Genomic DNA, 14883 nt, shown 5'->3' with positions numbered 1-14883 from the left:
GAATGCTACATAGACAAATTGAAGGTCCAAATTACCATTTGGATTTCAAAAATCATTAGCAGTTCTAAAAGAATACTTTTAGTACTGTATGTTATGGGTTCTTTATCATTTTACGACATGCGAATTTATATATTTCCTGTCGATAAAATATAAAAAATTCATGTAGGCGGATAATGTAACAGAAAAAGGAAAATGTTCGCTTTCAACACTTTGCTGAAATGTCATTAGCTTCCAGAACGGTTACACTAATAAAGAAATTCTAACGGTTAGTATAAAATTTATCGAATTTCAAAAAGTCAAAATTTGGATTTGCAATTGCGCGCGCTCGATGACGATGAGCGTCCACAGCGAGCTTGCCTCTGTCTTAAACAAACTAGAGTTCTACCCGAAGTCCGTTGCTGAACTATATAAAGAAGCTTCTCAAATGCTCTCTTCTGGAAAATTCTCGGAGGCAGCTGATAAAGTTGAAGCAGCTCTGAAAGAGCTTGAAGATTATCAAGAAGAAGATAAGCAAACTTGGGGGTTCGCTGAGTTACAACTTCTTTATGGGAAGTCTCTCTTGGAAATAATAAAGTGCTCGTCAAATAATGAGGAGATATTTGGTCCTAAGGTTCCAAAAGTGGTGGGACTGTGTACTAACTCCGACGAAGTAGAAGAAGAAGAGGAGTCTGCCGAAACAGACGACAGCACCTCAAAACAATTGAAGGGTGAGACTTCCGGTGAGGATACCGAAGAGTCTAAAAATGAAGAAGATTCTTTAAATATTGAAGACAAAGAACAAATTCAGACTGAGGTGGAAGCTTCTTCGGAAGCTGCTTTACCTGAACAACAACTGATAGATGAAGCAAATTCGGAAGGGGGGAAACAAAGCGAAGAAGAAGAGCAGGATATTCGTGAACTAGCTTGGGAACAGTTGGAGTGCGCAAGAGTTATTCTCACTTCAAAATTACCAGAGTCAAGGTTGCGTCTTGCTGTCGTCTACGAAACTTTAGGTGATTTTGGAATGGAAAACGATAATAATGAACAAGCAGCTGACGACTTTAAATCAGCTGTCAAGTACTATGAAGAAGAAGGGTACCATTCTTCAAGAATGGTTGGGGGGTTGTATCATAGCATTTACCTAGCACTTCGTTCGGTCGACCCAAACAATGCAAGGAAATATCTAAAGCTTGCTGCGGATGTTTTCAAAAGACGTATTGCTGAGAGCAAGGTTAGTTTTGTTGTTTCATGATAGCAACACAACTTAAATATTCATTTACAAGGAAAAACTTGGCGACCAGGCAAGTGATAAAAGGGAATCGTTGGATGATGAGGAAGGTACTTAGTTTCAATATATTTGTGGTGTATATATAAACTGTTTTGTATAGAGATTCTAAAGGAGATAGAACTAGAAATAGCTGACTTTGATTCCATAATATCCAATCAAGAGAAAGAGAATAGCACTTTCCAAAATGACACAGTGACACAGGTAACCAGGGTAGAGCCTCGAAAACGAGCTGAAACCAACAAAGATTTCAACGTTGAACAAGCTGCTTTATGTGAAACATCTGAGGGAGGAAGCCATGAGTTGGTCCCTAACAAACGAAGCAAGACTTGTGCAGAGAATGAAAATCTTTTCACTGAACAGTAATAACTAGAGTGAACTTTCCGGTGCAGAATCAATAGTTGTACAACGAATGCATTATCTCACCTTACCTCAGTGGAAATAATGTATTGAACTCCTTCCATATTTCTTCAATAATATCTGTTGTTAGCATAGATCGTTGCTTTTTCCTAAATGCTTGAAGAGAACATCTCCTGGTCATCGCACAGGCACTGTAAACTGGGATGAACCTTTGTCGACAATTTAGTTGTAGAGTTGTATCAAAACCAAGCTGAAAGCTACCATTCATTTGGTGTTGTTAACTTTCTGTTCATCTGCATCCAGGCACTAAATGCTCCCATTAACCCACTAAGTATGTCACCTTGTCCACCGCACCTGCGAAGACTTCCCTGTTCGACACAATGTACAACTACGTCGCAAAATGCTGCAGCAATCAGGTCATTTGAACCTTTCTGAACGATAATAGCTCCCGGACAAACCCTGTTCGATACGGTTACGGGAAAAATATATAGGAGTCCAAATTTTTCCTTACGACTTGGCTAGTGTTTTCAAAAGTTTTTCGGTATCAGATGTATCGTCTATTTCAAATGCACGAGTGAGTCTATTGAACTCTACATGATTTGGAGTAAGAATGACAGGTGATGTCGCATTTTTTAGTAACTCAGGCTTCACAGATAACAAATACAACCCATCAGCATCTATCACAAGTGGAATATGCTGACAAGAATTAGAACTGAAAGGTAAAGATATCACTACATACCCGCTTGGTGACTTCTTCGATAACATAAGCAACTGTTTCCAAAATCAACGGATTTCTCCCTAAACCTGGTCCTACCACGACACAGTGCAGACTCGTTAACCATTCAGCGACCTGTCTTGCGAGATATTTTGAAGTTTCCTCCACAGTTTTGTCCATTTTACAGGAGGCCGTTAAAATAGGATGAACAATAAGCTCTGGTGAATATGTCTTTATCGGAGCTGCCGCGGAATCCTCGCAAAATATATGTGCCATATCAACACCAGCACGAAGCGAACTCATTGCTGAAAAATATGGGGCTCCTGTATATTCAAAAGAACCTCCAACCACAGCGATACGGCCGCACTGACCTTTATGTTTCTCTGCCTATGATAGAGAAACACACTTTAGAAAAAGTATCCCATCCACTTAATCAATCGACATACGTCTAGAGTTGGCAAGATCTCTTTAACAAACTCTGGCCACTTCAAAGGTAACGATTTCGCAAACTGCTGCTCCTGGTCTAACGAAGCCAACTGCATGGGTCTTCTAAGAAAAGTGAAGGTACGTAGTTGATAGAAATACAGAGCTTTTTGAGAATTTGCCTTCCCTAGTTGCCAAAGCACTGCTTTTATATTCTTCGACGAAGCATCTATACCATTTCTCAAGAATGTACTGTAACAAAATCCAATGCTACGGATCATGACATCCTGAGATCTTTTTGATTTTGTTGGTCTTTAATACATCTGCAACGGAGCTCGAAGTTGAAATATGAGAAACCGTTGGAGTGTTACGTCTTATTTCTGGCGACAGTTGTCTCTTATCACTGCTCTTTAACGTAGCTAATTTCTCTTTGTATAGCTTTCCTATATCTTCTTGTGTCCTCCTTTAAGATTTCTCAATTCAAATGAATGCTGTGGAATGTAAGACATTATGTCCATCTTGCCTACGATTGTTACCGTATTCCACGGTTCTTCTCGCAAACAGTATGTTTTCCACCCTTGATGCTTCGATTGTGCCGTAGTATTTTTGCTATACATATTCACATAACTGTAACATATGCGTCGTTGTTATAGTCTCTAGTCAATCTATTGTGACATGTGAGAAGAAGGCTAAGACGAGGATATATACGGAAAACAATATGTAGAGAATACAAAAATACAGCCTTTATCAATTTTAGAAGCACTTCAACTCAGTGCTGTGCAGTGAAATGGTTGAATGGACAGAAGGAGTTTGTTGCAATATTCTATTTTGATAGTTTCCGACATAATGTTAGGCCATTATGAAGGCAGTTCAATCAAGCTTGTTAAGACTTAAAGTGACCACAGACCAGGACTCAGCTTCTGGAGCCCAGGAGTATTTATCGAATGAAATTGACAGTTTTTATCGCATCACGCTGATTGCTAGTTATTTTCCAAGCAGTATTTTCAAACTTGTTTTGCTGTAATTTTGTGCGACTTGGCGAACTACTACTGTATAGAACTGCCATCCTTCATGGACTTTAAAATTTCGTTATAATAATAGTGAACTGCCCGCCAGAACCTAGGAGGTTGTGACTCCCGAAAGCCACTTAAAAGCCATAGTCGTGACTTTTAAAGGCTTCAAGTTATAGCGACACTGGAAGGGGGATCCTGGCTTTTGCTTGTTGACATTGTTGCATATCTATCGAATTTCTTGTGGTTAGTAGTAAAAAATAATAATGTCTTCTTTCTATGTAGAATAAAAACTAATGGGTAATAATGAAAACTTAACAGATTGTACATAACTACAATTCGATCGCATTTTTAATATGCGCCACTATTGATAGAACGAGGAATTTTCAACTCTTGTAGAGACTTGCATAGAAAAGTAATCAAGGACAAGATTGAGTGATGGTCAACTTTATTTCAAATTCTCTTGTGCTCTTTGGCACATTGACAAAGAATATTTTTGGATTTAGTAACTGTAGTATTGGTAGTAAGGTAAATATTCCTCCTCCTCCTGCTGCTGCTGTTGTTGTTGTTGTTGTTGTTGTTGTTGTACCTGTTGCTTCTGTATGCAGACTTGGGTATGTTGCACGCATTGTACTTTAGGAATCTGGCAGCACTGTTGAACTTGCATCAGACGATACTCCTGGCATGGATAGGATACCTAAAGTTTTATAGTTTATTGAGAAAGTGGATCTACACGAAATAGCCTAAGATTGCTTACCTGACTTTGACAAGGATAGCTGACAGATTGTTGGTATGATAATTGGCAGTACTATTGTTCCATTGCGATGAGTTCATTCTTACATGGAATCAATATCAATCCAAAGCCTTACCTCCGTACATTCTTGCTCTTGCTCACCATATTGCTGTTCATATTCTTGGTTGCAACATACTTGCTTATATTTAGTCACATATTTATAGCAAGTAGTGGGAACAGCGGTGACGCATTGCGAAACATAAGGAACTTGTGTGCTTGTATAGATGCAGCTTTGTACTTGCGTCTGAGTAGCAGTAACGCATAACTATATACAAGGAAAATCAGTCAAACAAATTCCAATATGATACCATCCATTTTTCTAACCCGTTGGCATTCTTGAGTCTGTGTTGGCGTTACTGTCTGATGCCATCTTTGTTCATTTGCCTGATTGGTTCCTTCCACAAATGTCAAACCCGGAGCTAAGCAAAAAATTCCTAATAAAACAAGGAAGCTTGCAATGATGGAATTTTGTACTACTGTCTGGTAACTCATTGTCTACTATTTCTTAGTTGATGCTCAACTTGCTTCCTTCACAATTTTCAAAGAGTGATAAAAACAAAATGGAATGAAATGGCTATTTAAAATGTCTAATTTGTCGCTTCAACTCGAAAAGATTGTTTCCAGAAACACTTTTCGCCATCATGTCCAAATGACTCCAAAATGACAAGCCATGGACCACCACTATTCAAGGTCGCTGCCAGCTTGTTTTCCATTTTCTAGATTCTAGCTAATCACAGCATTCTTTGTCCCAGTTCTTCTAGAATTTCTACAATAAGCTATTGCAAGTGCACTTCTGTTCTCCATGGGTCTTTGACAAACTGTAGGAGGTGGATAATATTAGTGAGTTGGGATAGTATTAGATGTCACATTTTCCTAACATTTCGGAGTATTTCAAACTAGTATTCGAATACATATGGTTGATGGCAAAATTGTCCTTGTCTTTTTCTAAAAAATCAAGATCCTTTGTAGTAAATTTCAAACCGAGAAACCAATAGCTTTAGTTTTATATTTAATTCCTAAAATGGTTCGTCACCTCAAAGTATTTTTCAAGGATCAAACTCAAAAACTTACTATTTGATTACAATCTTGAGGTCTGAAGACACTTGTCTTAGGGCCATTTGTATGACAAGTGTTGCTAACAGAAAGAACACATTTGAAAAAAAGAAGAAGCATAGATGGAAGTATTCACGTATTTAACAATCGAAAGCAAAGGAAGGTTTCAAAACAATCGAAGCAAATTTAGTTAAAGTTGCAAATCAACATCGATACTCTATATCTCACAGAGAAGGAAACTTAATGAATATATAGAGATTCACTTTATAGTATTCTAACAATGACTCAATCTTAAAGGTCATCCAAATGGATATCACTATCACCGTTTTCTTTCAAGTAATCCATTACTGTGTGCACATCTTTATCACCTCTACCACTGCAACATAGCACTATATTTGGACTTCCTGACAAGGTTGGACATAGTTTATCCAAATAAGCCACTGCATGTGCTGTTTCTAGAGCAGGAATAATGCCTTCCATTCTAGAAAGCAACTTAAAGCCTTGTATTGCTTCTCTATCGGTAACTGCAAAATATTCCGCACGTCCTGTGTCTTTTAGATAAGCATGTTCCGGTCCCACGCCTGGATAGTCTAAACCTGCAGATATTGAATGCACTTCCTTGATTTGGCCATCTTCATCCTGAATAACGTAAGACATTGCACCATGAAGGACTCCCAATTGACCACATGTCAGCGTTGCAGCGTGCTTTTGAGACCCTAATCCTTCCCCTGCAGCCTCAACTCCAATTAATCTCACATTAGGATCTTCAACAAAGTCATGAAAAAGCCCCATAGCATTGGAACCCCCACCAACACAAGCAATCAAAATATCTGGACTAGTACCCCATTTCTCTTTTGCTTGTTGTTTTGTTTCCTTTCCAATAATACTTTGAAACTCACGAACAATCAAAGGATATGGATGAGGACCCGATACTGAGCCTACAATATAGTGAGTTTCTTCAGGGTAAGTAACCCAATCTCTGATAGCCTCAGAAAGCGCGTTGGTGAGTGTTCCCGTACCAGCAGTAACTTCTCTAACTTCTGCACCAAGTAAACGCATACGAAAAACATTTAGAGACTGTCTTTTCATATCCTTTGCTCCCATATATACTACACACTTTAAACCAAACCGTGCACATACTGTTGCTGTTGCCACACCATGTTGCCCAGCTCCAGTTTCTGCTATAACTCGCGTTTTCCCTAACTTTCGAGCAAGTAAACACTGGGCAAGCGAGTTGTTAATTTTGTGCGCTCCTGTATGATTCAAATCCTCTCTTTTGAGATATATTCTTGGTCCAGAGCCATCCTTTCTTGCGTATCTAGATGACAGGTGCTCTGCAAAATACAAGGGGCTAGGCCTACCTACAAAGTCTTTTAAAAGCAGGTCTAGTTCTTTATGAAACATGGGATCGTTCCTGGTTTCTCCAAAGCATTTGGCAAGGTTTTCCAAGCAAAAAAACAAAGTTTCTGGAACAAACTGTCCCCCATATCTTCCAAAATGTCCATGTACATCCGGGACTTGTGTCACCTTGACTTGATTCGAGTTTTTCTGAGAAAAAGTGTCGCCTAAGTTGTCAACTGGCTTTGTCTGCACAGCAAAAACTGTTAGACTTTTCTTAGGGCTTTTGAAAGCTGCTGTTTTGTAAACTTTGACTAGTTTGTTATTTCTTTCCAAAAAAGAGTTGTCCTTGCCGAGAAAGCTATTTCTAAACTGTAATGACTTCTCACAACCGCCCTGTCCACCACATATGAAGCCCATCATCAACAATATTGTCATAATGGAAAAGAATTGATTACTTTTGATAGAGTTATAAAAGTGATACTCATTTACTAAAGAAACAACACAGACAAAATTTGGTGGTACAATTATCTGTGAAAATGTTTGTACTTTCTGAATCTTTTCACTACCTACACAAAACGAGAAAGAGCATAAACCAATTATTCCCATCAGGTACGGTGCAGTTAAGAACAAAGGAGTTTCGTTTTTCATACAACTCAAAAGTGGCAAAATCCTTTTGCATACTACGCATTCAAATAGAAATAAAAGGCACTCCATCTTTAGTGAAAGCATTACAATCTTTAATCCTTTCCAAAGAAAGGTACTTTCGAAAACTCAACTTCAAGTTGATATTAAGTGTCTGTTGCCTCTCGTGACATCTAGAGCACCTGTATATGCCCAAATAATTATTAATCATAGTGCAATATCTAAAACTAGTCTCGTCATACAACTTCACCTTAAGGCTTCTTCTTTAGTCAAATAACCAACTTGCTCTCCAATCTACTTATATAGTCATTGTCTCTTCTTCGTGACTGGCTCAAAACTACTTGGTGCTTGAACATGTAAGAGGCAGAATATTCCAGGAATAAATATCAACAACAAGACTCCTATAACAAGCAAGCCCGTGATGACCGGCGTACTAACAGGCGGAGGTTCCATCAACTCCAATTCTTTTTTGGATTCTTATTGTTCAAACATGGCGTCAGCCTTAGCAGGTCAAGTGGATAACTCTGGCCTATCAAAAAGAGTACTTGTTTTAAAAATACCGCGTAATACACTTCAACAATTAGAAGATAGTTGTTCAAAGAACAACATTTCCAAGTCTTATTTGTTGCTTTCTAAGCATGGAAATAAGGAAGGTGAGAAACTGGTTGTCGCAGTTGAAGCTGGCAGAATGGAGGAAAAACAACTCAAATTCATTCCCGAAAGGCCTTCTATGATAGTATTTAGTCAGTTAAGAGATGACGAGACAGGTCAAGTGAAACTGGAAGGAACTGTGGAGCGACAAGGTTTTGTTCAAACTTCCTTAAGTGGTGACTACAAGTTGAAACGTAAGCAAGGTAGTTTTTTATTTTGTTTATACTTAGGCAATTTAGAACGTAAACTTCAAGAACAGCTCAAACCAAATAGAGTAACAAACTTTCTTGACGAGGAAAGTTTGCTTTATGCACACGAAGACGGTTTGAAGCCAGGTCAGCATTGGAAAGCAACTCAAGCATTTGAAGAGAGAAAGAGAAAGAACGTGGATGATCGTAGAGTCGTGGAAGCAGGAAATAGTGAGTGGAAGGAAAACTGTCTGCTCAAGCTGTTTCAATTATTTGAACGAAAGCCTAGATGGTATGTTTCTCTGGTGAATTTCGTTTATTGTATTGAAAACTTGAATAGGAGTATTCGAGAATTAAACAACGAAATACAGATACCCACAAGTCGTCTAAAGACTGTTGTCAACGAAGTATGTCAAATTCATAGAAGTGGGCCTTTGAGAGGGCAATATGAGTTGAAAGATGAATACAAAACCAAGCAGCAACGAGATGAAACTGCGGCAGATGCAGCAGCACTTATGGAGGAAATTCGAGCCTCCTCAACACCCGGGTCGATCGAAGACTTGATGCCTGTTGGAAAATCTCGTCGATATCAATAAGTTGATGGAAACTGAGCCAAATTTTTCAAGCAGAATGGAATGAAGGACATTTCAATCAAACTACATATCTGTATATAATGATTATATTCATTTTTTGCAGAGGGATAAGAAAATTCTCGTTATCGTTATGTCTCTATGAAACATCTTTGTCCTATAAAGTTATTCCTCCAATACCTTATTTTGACATCATCAGTGAATATTGCTGTATTATATTTATTTAATTTTTTGCATCAAAATGTCTTCTTTTGCTTTCTTTATCTGTTGATGAGAGAGTTACTACAATTAGTCCTCATTGTCAATATGTTTTAAACAAATAGAAAGAATAGCCCATATGGTAAGTTAACCTAACGCAGTCCATTAAAAAGTCCCAAAACGGAAGTTGTAGCGAATCGAATCTTTGAAAGCATCCAACAAAGAGTTAGAATATAAGCAAATGATGAATTCGATCTATAAATTTATTTAATAACATAGCTTTAGTGGAGTATATCAACTTCTCATATGTCTTCTACAAAAGTCACTCATTCTATTGTAAGCCTGAAAAAACAAACGGAGGTACCCAATGAGCAAATAGAGTTTCATTACATCTTGAAGCACACCAACCTCTGCCAACTTATCCATAGGAGCACAAAACACTATACGAAAATAGTTGCTTGCACCAAAACATCTGCACAAAACATAAATCTCTCATCAACTACAAAGTAAAAACTTACTGTCCTGGAAGAACAAAAACGCTTTCCTCATTTAACAATTTTTGACAAAAATCAATATCATTTTTGATATCTCGCGACTTTTCAATTTGGATCCCAACCATAATATACATGGAACCTTGAGGCATAACAGGTTCCAAACCATTCATATGAGATAAACGTTCATAAGAATAGTTCGCTTGCATATGTAAATTTCTCAAAACAGACAAATGCCAAGAAGTGGGAACATTTTGGATAATCTTTGGTAATGCAGCTTGGATCAACGAATTAGCACCCATAATAAGAGTAGATAAACGTTCTAATCCTTCTCTTACTTGAGAGAAGACATTGTGATGATCATAAACAATAATCCAACCCAGTCGCCAACCAGGAACTAGAAAACGCTTTGCAAGTCCGCCAACAGATAACACAGGAACAACGTTCGTAAGGGACGCAATAGGAATACTTTCGTTTCCTGGAAAAACAATTTGATGATAAATCTCGTCAGCAATAATAGGAAGTTTTGCTTCTTCCGCAACTTTGAGTATCTCACAGAGATGAGACTTTGGATAAACTGCACCTATTTTTCCACATGAGCCAATCACTTTTATTACCATAATATCATCTTCTATTTTCTTACCGCAAGGATTTGATGGATTATTGATCAGTATTGCCCTGGTATTCGAATCTATCAAGGCACGTAAGTGTTTTAAATCTATTTGCCATCCTCTTTCAGGAGAGAGTTTATAACCCCTCGTTTCAGCTCCTATATAATCTATGAAGAAAAACATAAATATGGTGAAGCGTTTGTTAACAGAAAAAACCGCACCACATATCGTTTTGTAAAGAGGAAAACCTGGATTGGGAATGAGGATGTTTTTTCCAGGTTCTAACAAAACTTCCAGACATAATTGCAGTGCATGCGAACAACCACTTGTTAAAATAACATCAGCTGGAGTTAAAGAACAATTGGGAACTGTAAATTCTTTCGCAATGGCTGTTCGTGCTTCTATCATACCCTACACTGCAGTTAGAATGGATTTCACAAAAGCCCTCCAACATACAACCGCCTTTGGATAGCCATTTGCCTGACAGGATTTGGTCACTTCTACAACCGCCTGGATGGTTTCTTCGCAAGCATTGAGGTTTCCAAAGACAGTAGGATCACCGATGGAAAGTGGAATCATCGGCTTGCTCTTATTCATCTGTGAAGTATCAATACGGTCAACAACTTCTCTAATTGGGTTACTCGTTCTTAAAGAGGCAGATGAAGCCTCTATACAAGGAAAAGGTTGTCCCTTCTCCACTGTTTCCATATGCCGAAGACAACGACTAACAGGAAGCAATATATTCAATTTGTCAATGAGACGGCCTAGACGACTTTTGAGTAAAACACAAGGCAATTATTTGTCGAATATTTTTTGTTTAAAACAATAGATAAAAAGTTATCTCAAAACCACTTTCATTCTTATGACGTCGTTTCAAACATAAAGTATGAGTAAGGCTAACAAAGCTAAAAGAGCATTCCTATATAATTTTCAGATATCCTTTTCTTCAGTTTCAATAACAAATATTTGATAATCTTCATGAGCTTTTGGTAATGATGGAATACAATGGCGCCAAATGTATGAAGAAAAATGACATTTTGATCAGTCACGAGGTTCTATAATAAATAGTGCAAGCATTCAGAGAAAGCTTCTATTTCAATTTTCAAAGGCTATGAAGGTAAAAAAGGACAAGTAAAGGAGAATTCCTATCAAACTGCAGCTAGAGTCTTTGAGTCTAATCGTTTTGTTTTTTGGAATAGACAATCGTCCAATTTGTTGGGATGGTGGACGAAGCTCTGTTCGTGCTTCTTTGAGTTAGTGTACATAGAAAACTCAATAGTGTTTAGAGTTTTTGCGGATAACGCCGTTTTAACTTGTGCATAGCATTGAAACTGGGCGTTTGAGTCGTTTGATGGGTTTTCCAGAAGCAGGAAGTTGTTACGGCAATAAAGTCAAGGCAGCCCCGTTGAGTTGGGAGGCAACCTCTATTGAAAGTGAACCGAATAGAAAAGGGTTTCTGGAGAACTTAGACCAATCACTCTCTCTCCATGTGGAAGGTTTAAGCTTGAGTCAACTAAACTGGAAGACTACTGAACGCTACAGCTTTGGTAGCTTTGAAACAACTGAACTGGAGGAAGAACCACAGGTCATTCAGAGTTGCAAACTGGAAGAATATGAACAAGAAAAGGATAAAACTAATAAGTTGACTAAAGAGAATGTTTCTCTCAGACGATTACGTGGTGACCAGGTGGATCCAGCTCAAGAGAGTAGAACTTATGTGGGGCATCCTGCTGACGGGTATGAACGAGAGGAACCTAATGCAGAGTTTAAAAAACAATCCTCTACGAACAATGCCTCGTTTATGTCAGATTCTTTGGTATCAGTGGCTGAGAGAAACACACTGTATAAAACAGAATTGTAAGTTATAGAAGGTTTTGGTTATTACTGCCTTATTCACTATTTGTAGATGTCGTTCCTTTATGGAAACGGGTTTTTGCCGTTATGGAGTCAAATGTCAGTTTGCTCATGGTACAGAAGAGCTGAGGCAAGTGAAGCGGCATCCCAAATACAAAACAAGATATTGCAGGAACTTTATGAAAGTATGTTAAGCGTTGTATAAAAAGTTTAAATAATAGAAATAATAATTGATAGGAGGGAAACTGTCCTTATGGTTCTCGTTGTCGATTTATTCATCGTAGACGTGGGTCCTTTGATGGTTTAGAGACAGATCTTCTTTACGCTGTTGAGGGCCTGCTTCCTGCCAAGAGAAGTACGAGTCCTAGAAGTCGGCTCCCTATTTTTCAAAAGTTGCAGGTACTTAAAACAAATACTCATACTTTTAATGCACGTGAATAACGATTTGTAGGAAGAATGTGCGGAAGATATTGAGTCCGCAGAATAATATCGAAGAGGCTCGGGATAGGCTTCTGTATTTATTAAGCTCTCTTTCTGGATTCGTTTATGCTCAGTTTCGTGAGCTTGGAGTTTTAGTTTATAAAAGGAATGACGTCTTTGAGTAAATTTTGTTGCAGATATCGTTGCCTATAAGTAATTCTTGTCAAGTTTTTTACTGCGTTCGAGCAGTTCTGCGAGATATACTCTTGGAATAGTGCAACGCAAGTACTGGTTCAAAAGTTTCAACCGGTTCTGAGCTTGTTCAACGACTTGTACACTTTTTGTCACATATACAGACCTTCCCTTCCCTGCGTCTAACTGAACCTTGTACTTTCCACTGTCATCTCGTGTCCTTACAATTCTCCAAAGTTGGTCTTTAGGAAGCACTCTACGTGTTATCAAACATCGTCTTATGTCCTTTCGTCCTTTTGGTTCAAACTTGATATGGGAGTAGTTGGCGTTCTCTTGCTCGTTACACGAACAGTAGAAACACCAAAACTTTGGTTTGTAACTGTATTTACTTTTGGCCCTTGAAGCTAAAGAAGAAAACTTGATACTTGGAATACTGAAACAAATATAAAGAAAGCAACTACGAAGTTGCCATGCAGACTGGATCCTAGCGATATACATCATTAGGCTTTTGATTTCACAATTGCAGAAGAGGGAAAGTAGACTTTATATGAATCTATCATTAAGGATACAAAAACAAAAGCTTGAAAATTTTCTCAGTATTCACTCGTTACTTTATCATTTCAAGAAAGGAATACCTTTCAAACTAGACTTTCATACCCAACATTTTCAATTTCGCCTAAAGCAAAACTTAATATGGTTTCTGTCGTTAATTGAACAAGACTTGCCTTTCTTTCTGCTTTTAGAACATCAGTTAATATTTTCAAAACTTCCTTTTCTTTGCAATGACCAAATTCTACAAGTTCACGTTCAAGTCTTCGTTCTATGTTACGAAATATTTCTACTTCAAACTGTGAGACAAGACTAATTGCCTTGCCTCGATTACCGGCTCTTGCAGTTCTCCCTACACGATGTATATAGGTGCTTGGCTTGGATGGAATATGATAATTCACAACAAGTTCAACTTGTGGTATATCTAATCCACGACTGGCAACATCAGTACAAATAAGTATTCTGATTGTTCCTCTTTGAATGTTATGTATGGCCTTTAATCGTTCCATTTGTTTCATCTTCGAATGAAGCACTCCAACATTCAAACCAAGATATTCCAACGTCAGAAAAAGATGTTGACATCTTTTACAAGAACCAGTGAATATTATGCACGAAAATGAAGGAAATCCATACAAAAGTAAATAAGCTAGATAGCAAGTTTTCATCTGAAAAGGTATCAACAAGTAGAATTGTTCCAATTCCCTAACTTGCGAGTATCTCGAAGAGGAACTTGTGTATATAAAACATTCGCTTCGACAAGTTTTTGAAAGTTGTTCCATTTTGTCGTTCATTGTTGCAGAATAAACCAAAGTTTGTCTATTTACAGGTAAGACATCTAGAATTGTAGAGAGAGACGAGGCAAAGCCGTCCTCTAATAAACGATCAGCTTCATCCAACACAAGAAATCGTATGGAATGCAAATGGAATCTTTCAACACTATCCTCGATTGTAAATAAATCTGCTAGTCTGCCGGGAGTTGCTACCACAACATGTGGTCTATTCTCCAACTCCGTAGCTTGTCGTATCGATTCCAGGCCGCCAACCACTACAGCAACTCTAATAGACATAGGGTTACCTATAGCTTTGAACTGGTCATATATCTGAAAAGCTAACTCTCTTGTTGGAGTTAGAACTATGGCAAAAACGCCACAAGGATCCACACTAAGCTTATCGACGATGGGCAATACAAATGACATGGTTTTACCCGTTCCTGTCTCAGAGGACCCAATGATGTCCTTGCCATTCAACGTTTGTGGAATACAAGCTACTTGGCAAGGTGTTGGTTTCATAATATTCAATGCTTTACAAGTTTCTACAATCCATTGTCCAAGTCCCAACTCTTCAAAACTAGAAACCATATCCTTTGCTCTTCTTAGTGATGTGATCATCGATCGTCGACAATTGAACGAATTTTCTTTCTTCTACATAAGAGTCCTTTAAAGCAAAAGCAATTCAAAAGTTTTGAATTGTTTAAAGAATATGAAAATTGCTTGAATCTAAATATTGGCAACAAATATTGTTTTCATAGAAAAGTAGAC

General features: G+C 38.0%; 8 protein-coding genes across 10 annotated transcripts; 3 read left to right on the top strand and 5 right to left on the bottom strand.

Moving 5' to 3' along the window:
* Positions 1-305: 305 nt before the first annotated feature.
* Gasu_56690 (uncharacterized protein) lies at positions 306-1600 on the top strand. The gene is made up of 4 exons (XM_005703237.1): positions 306-1210; positions 1263-1284; positions 1314-1317; positions 1368-1600. The coding sequence occupies exons 1-4, from the start codon at positions 329-331 to the stop codon at positions 1399-1401; spliced, it is 942 nt and encodes a 313-aa protein (XP_005703294.1). The 5' UTR covers positions 306-328; the 3' UTR covers positions 1402-1600.
* A 4-nt stretch (positions 1601-1604) lies between these two features.
* Gasu_56680 (carbohydrate kinase family) lies at positions 1605-3055 on the bottom strand. 2 transcript variants are annotated; one of them, XM_005703235.1, is made up of 6 exons: positions 2786-3055; positions 2364-2726; positions 2136-2320; positions 1886-2083; positions 1696-1833; positions 1605-1643 (listed from the first exon to the last, which is right to left on the bottom strand). In XM_005703235.1, the coding sequence occupies exons 1-6, from the start codon at positions 3041-3043 to the stop codon at positions 1634-1636; spliced, it is 1152 nt and encodes a 383-aa protein (XP_005703292.1). In that variant the 5' UTR covers positions 3044-3055; the 3' UTR covers positions 1605-1633. The 2 variants fall into 2 exon arrangements, with proteins under 2 accessions (XP_005703292.1, XP_005703293.1); XM_005703236.1 differs by lacking the exon at positions 1605-1643 and having other exon boundaries at positions 1665-1833.
* A 519-nt stretch (positions 3056-3574) lies between these two features.
* Positions 3575-5155, bottom strand: Gasu_56670 (uncharacterized protein). Its single transcript, XM_005703234.1, has 4 exons — positions 4890-5155; positions 4642-4830; positions 4530-4580; positions 3575-4469 (listed from the first exon to the last, which is right to left on the bottom strand). Exons 1-4 carry the CDS (start codon positions 5055-5057, stop codon positions 4275-4277), a joined length of 603 nt encoding a protein of 200 aa, XP_005703291.1. The 5' UTR covers positions 5058-5155; the 3' UTR covers positions 3575-4274.
* Positions 5156-5794: 639 nt separating this feature from the next.
* Positions 5795-7815, bottom strand: Gasu_56660 (tryptophan synthase beta chain). Its single transcript, XM_005703233.1, has one exon. The coding sequence runs from the start codon at positions 7686-7688 to the stop codon at positions 5910-5912; it is 1779 nt and encodes a 592-aa protein (XP_005703290.1). The 5' UTR covers positions 7689-7815; the 3' UTR covers positions 5795-5909.
* A 90-nt stretch (positions 7816-7905) lies between these two features.
* Positions 7906-9260, top strand: Gasu_56650 (transcription initiation factor IIF beta subunit (TFIIF-beta) family protein). The gene is made up of 3 exons (XM_005703232.1): positions 7906-8446; positions 8492-8732; positions 8781-9260. The coding sequence occupies exons 1-3, from the start codon at positions 8023-8025 to the stop codon at positions 9034-9036; spliced, it is 921 nt and encodes a 306-aa protein (XP_005703289.1). The 5' UTR covers positions 7906-8022; the 3' UTR covers positions 9037-9260.
* A 215-nt stretch (positions 9261-9475) lies between these two features.
* Gasu_56640 (tyrosine aminotransferase) lies at positions 9476-11155 on the bottom strand. Of its 2 annotated transcripts, none has more exons than XM_005703231.1 (5): positions 10787-11155; positions 10552-10741; positions 9747-10497; positions 9637-9700; positions 9476-9570 (listed from the first exon to the last, which is right to left on the bottom strand). In XM_005703231.1, exons 1-5 carry the CDS (start codon positions 11036-11038, stop codon positions 9523-9525), a joined length of 1305 nt encoding a protein of 434 aa, XP_005703288.1. In that variant the 5' UTR covers positions 11039-11155; the 3' UTR covers positions 9476-9522. The 2 variants fall into 2 exon arrangements, with proteins under 2 accessions (XP_005703288.1, XP_005703287.1); XM_005703230.1 differs by having other exon boundaries at positions 9476-9700; positions 9747-10302; positions 10363-10497.
* A 350-nt stretch (positions 11156-11505) lies between these two features.
* On the top strand, positions 11506-13370 carry Gasu_56630 (zinc finger protein). Its single transcript, XM_005703229.1, has 4 exons — positions 11506-12187; positions 12237-12369; positions 12422-12583; positions 12636-13370. Exons 1-4 carry the CDS (start codon positions 11682-11684, stop codon positions 12669-12671), a joined length of 837 nt encoding a protein of 278 aa, XP_005703286.1. The 5' UTR covers positions 11506-11681; the 3' UTR covers positions 12672-13370.
* Positions 13371-13392: 22 nt separating this feature from the next.
* Gasu_56620 (ATP-dependent RNA helicase) lies at positions 13393-14755 on the bottom strand. Its single transcript, XM_005703228.1, has 2 exons — positions 13522-14755; positions 13393-13472 (listed from the first exon to the last, which is right to left on the bottom strand). Exons 1-2 carry the CDS (start codon positions 14731-14733, stop codon positions 13440-13442), a joined length of 1245 nt encoding a protein of 414 aa, XP_005703285.1. The 5' UTR covers positions 14734-14755; the 3' UTR covers positions 13393-13439.
* Positions 14756-14883: the final 128 nt, after the last annotated feature.

This window comes from Galdieria sulphuraria, assembly GCF_000341285.1.
Source record: "Galdieria sulphuraria unplaced genomic scaffold scaf_59, whole genome shotgun sequence".
Lineage (NCBI taxonomy): Eukaryota > Rhodophyta > Bangiophyceae > Galdieriales > Galdieriaceae > Galdieria > Galdieria sulphuraria.
This window is presented reverse-complemented; position numbering and strand designations above follow the sequence as displayed.

Excerpts from the sequence above, each read along its gene's own strand:
- Gasu_56650 (XM_005703232.1), top strand. The coding sequence starts at position 8,023 with ATGACCGGCGTACTAACAGGCGGAGGTTCCATCAACTCCAATTCTTTT. Across the intron at positions 8,447-8,491 it reads TGGTGACTACAAGTTGAAAC|AACGTAAACTTCAAGAACAG; the intron begins GTAAGCAAGGTA and ends TAGGCAATTTAG. Across the intron at positions 8,733-8,780 it reads TTTGAACGAAAGCCTAGATG|GAGTATTCGAGAATTAAACA; the intron begins GTATGTTTCTCT and ends AAACTTGAATAG.
- Gasu_56690 (XM_005703237.1), top strand. The coding sequence starts at position 329 with ATGACGATGAGCGTCCACAGCGAGCTTGCCTCTGTCTTAAACAAACTA. Across the intron at positions 1,211-1,262 it reads GACGTATTGCTGAGAGCAAG|GAAAAACTTGGCGACCAGGC; the intron begins GTTAGTTTTGTT and ends TTCATTTACAAG.
- Gasu_56660 (XM_005703233.1), bottom strand. The coding sequence starts at position 7,688 with ATGCTTTCACTAAAGATGGAGTGCCTTTTATTTCTATTTGAATGCGTA.
- Gasu_56680 (XM_005703235.1), bottom strand. The coding sequence starts at position 3,043 with ATGATCCGTAGCATTGGATTTTGTTACAGTACATTCTTGAGAAATGGT. Across the intron at positions 2,084-2,135 it reads TTGAAAACACTAGCCAAGTC|GGTTTGTCCGGGAGCTATTA; the intron begins GTAAGGAAAAAT and ends CGTATCGAACAG. Across the intron at positions 1,834-1,885 it reads TTAACAACACCAAATGAATG|GTTCATCCCAGTTTACAGTG; the intron begins GTAGCTTTCAGC and ends TTGTCGACAAAG.
- Gasu_56670 (XM_005703234.1), bottom strand. The coding sequence starts at position 5,057 with ATGAGTTACCAGACAGTAGTACAAAATTCCATCATTGCAAGCTTCCTT. Across the intron at positions 4,831-4,889 it reads AGACTCAAGAATGCCAACGG|TTATGCGTTACTGCTACTCA; the intron begins GTTAGAAAAATG and ends CCTTGTATATAG. Across the intron at positions 4,470-4,529 it reads GCTATCCTTGTCAAAGTCAG|GTATCCTATCCATGCCAGGA; the intron begins GTAAGCAATCTT and ends ATAAAACTTTAG.
- Gasu_56630 (XM_005703229.1), top strand. The coding sequence starts at position 11,682 with ATGGGTTTTCCAGAAGCAGGAAGTTGTTACGGCAATAAAGTCAAGGCA. Across the intron at positions 12,188-12,236 it reads ACACTGTATAAAACAGAATT|ATGTCGTTCCTTTATGGAAA; the intron begins GTAAGTTATAGA and ends CACTATTTGTAG. Across the intron at positions 12,584-12,635 it reads CTATTTTTCAAAAGTTGCAG|GAAGAATGTGCGGAAGATAT; the intron begins GTACTTAAAACA and ends AACGATTTGTAG.
- Gasu_56620 (XM_005703228.1), bottom strand. The coding sequence starts at position 14,733 with ATGATCACATCACTAAGAAGAGCAAAGGATATGGTTTCTAGTTTTGAA. Across the intron at positions 13,473-13,521 it reads TTCTAAAAGCAGAAAGAAAG|GCGAAATTGAAAATGTTGGG; the intron begins GCAAGTCTTGTT and ends GTTTTGCTTTAG.
- Gasu_56640 (XM_005703230.1), bottom strand. The coding sequence starts at position 11,038 with ATGGAAACAGTGGAGAAGGGACAACCTTTTCCTTGTATAGAGGCTTCA. Across the intron at positions 10,742-10,786 it reads ATGGCTATCCAAAGGCGGTT|GGTATGATAGAAGCACGAAC; the intron begins GTATGTTGGAGG and ends ACTGCAGTGTAG. Across the intron at positions 9,701-9,746 it reads GTTTTTGTTCTTCCAGGACA|ATGTTTTGGTGCAAGCAACT; the intron begins GTAAGTTTTTAC and ends TGTTTTGTGCAG.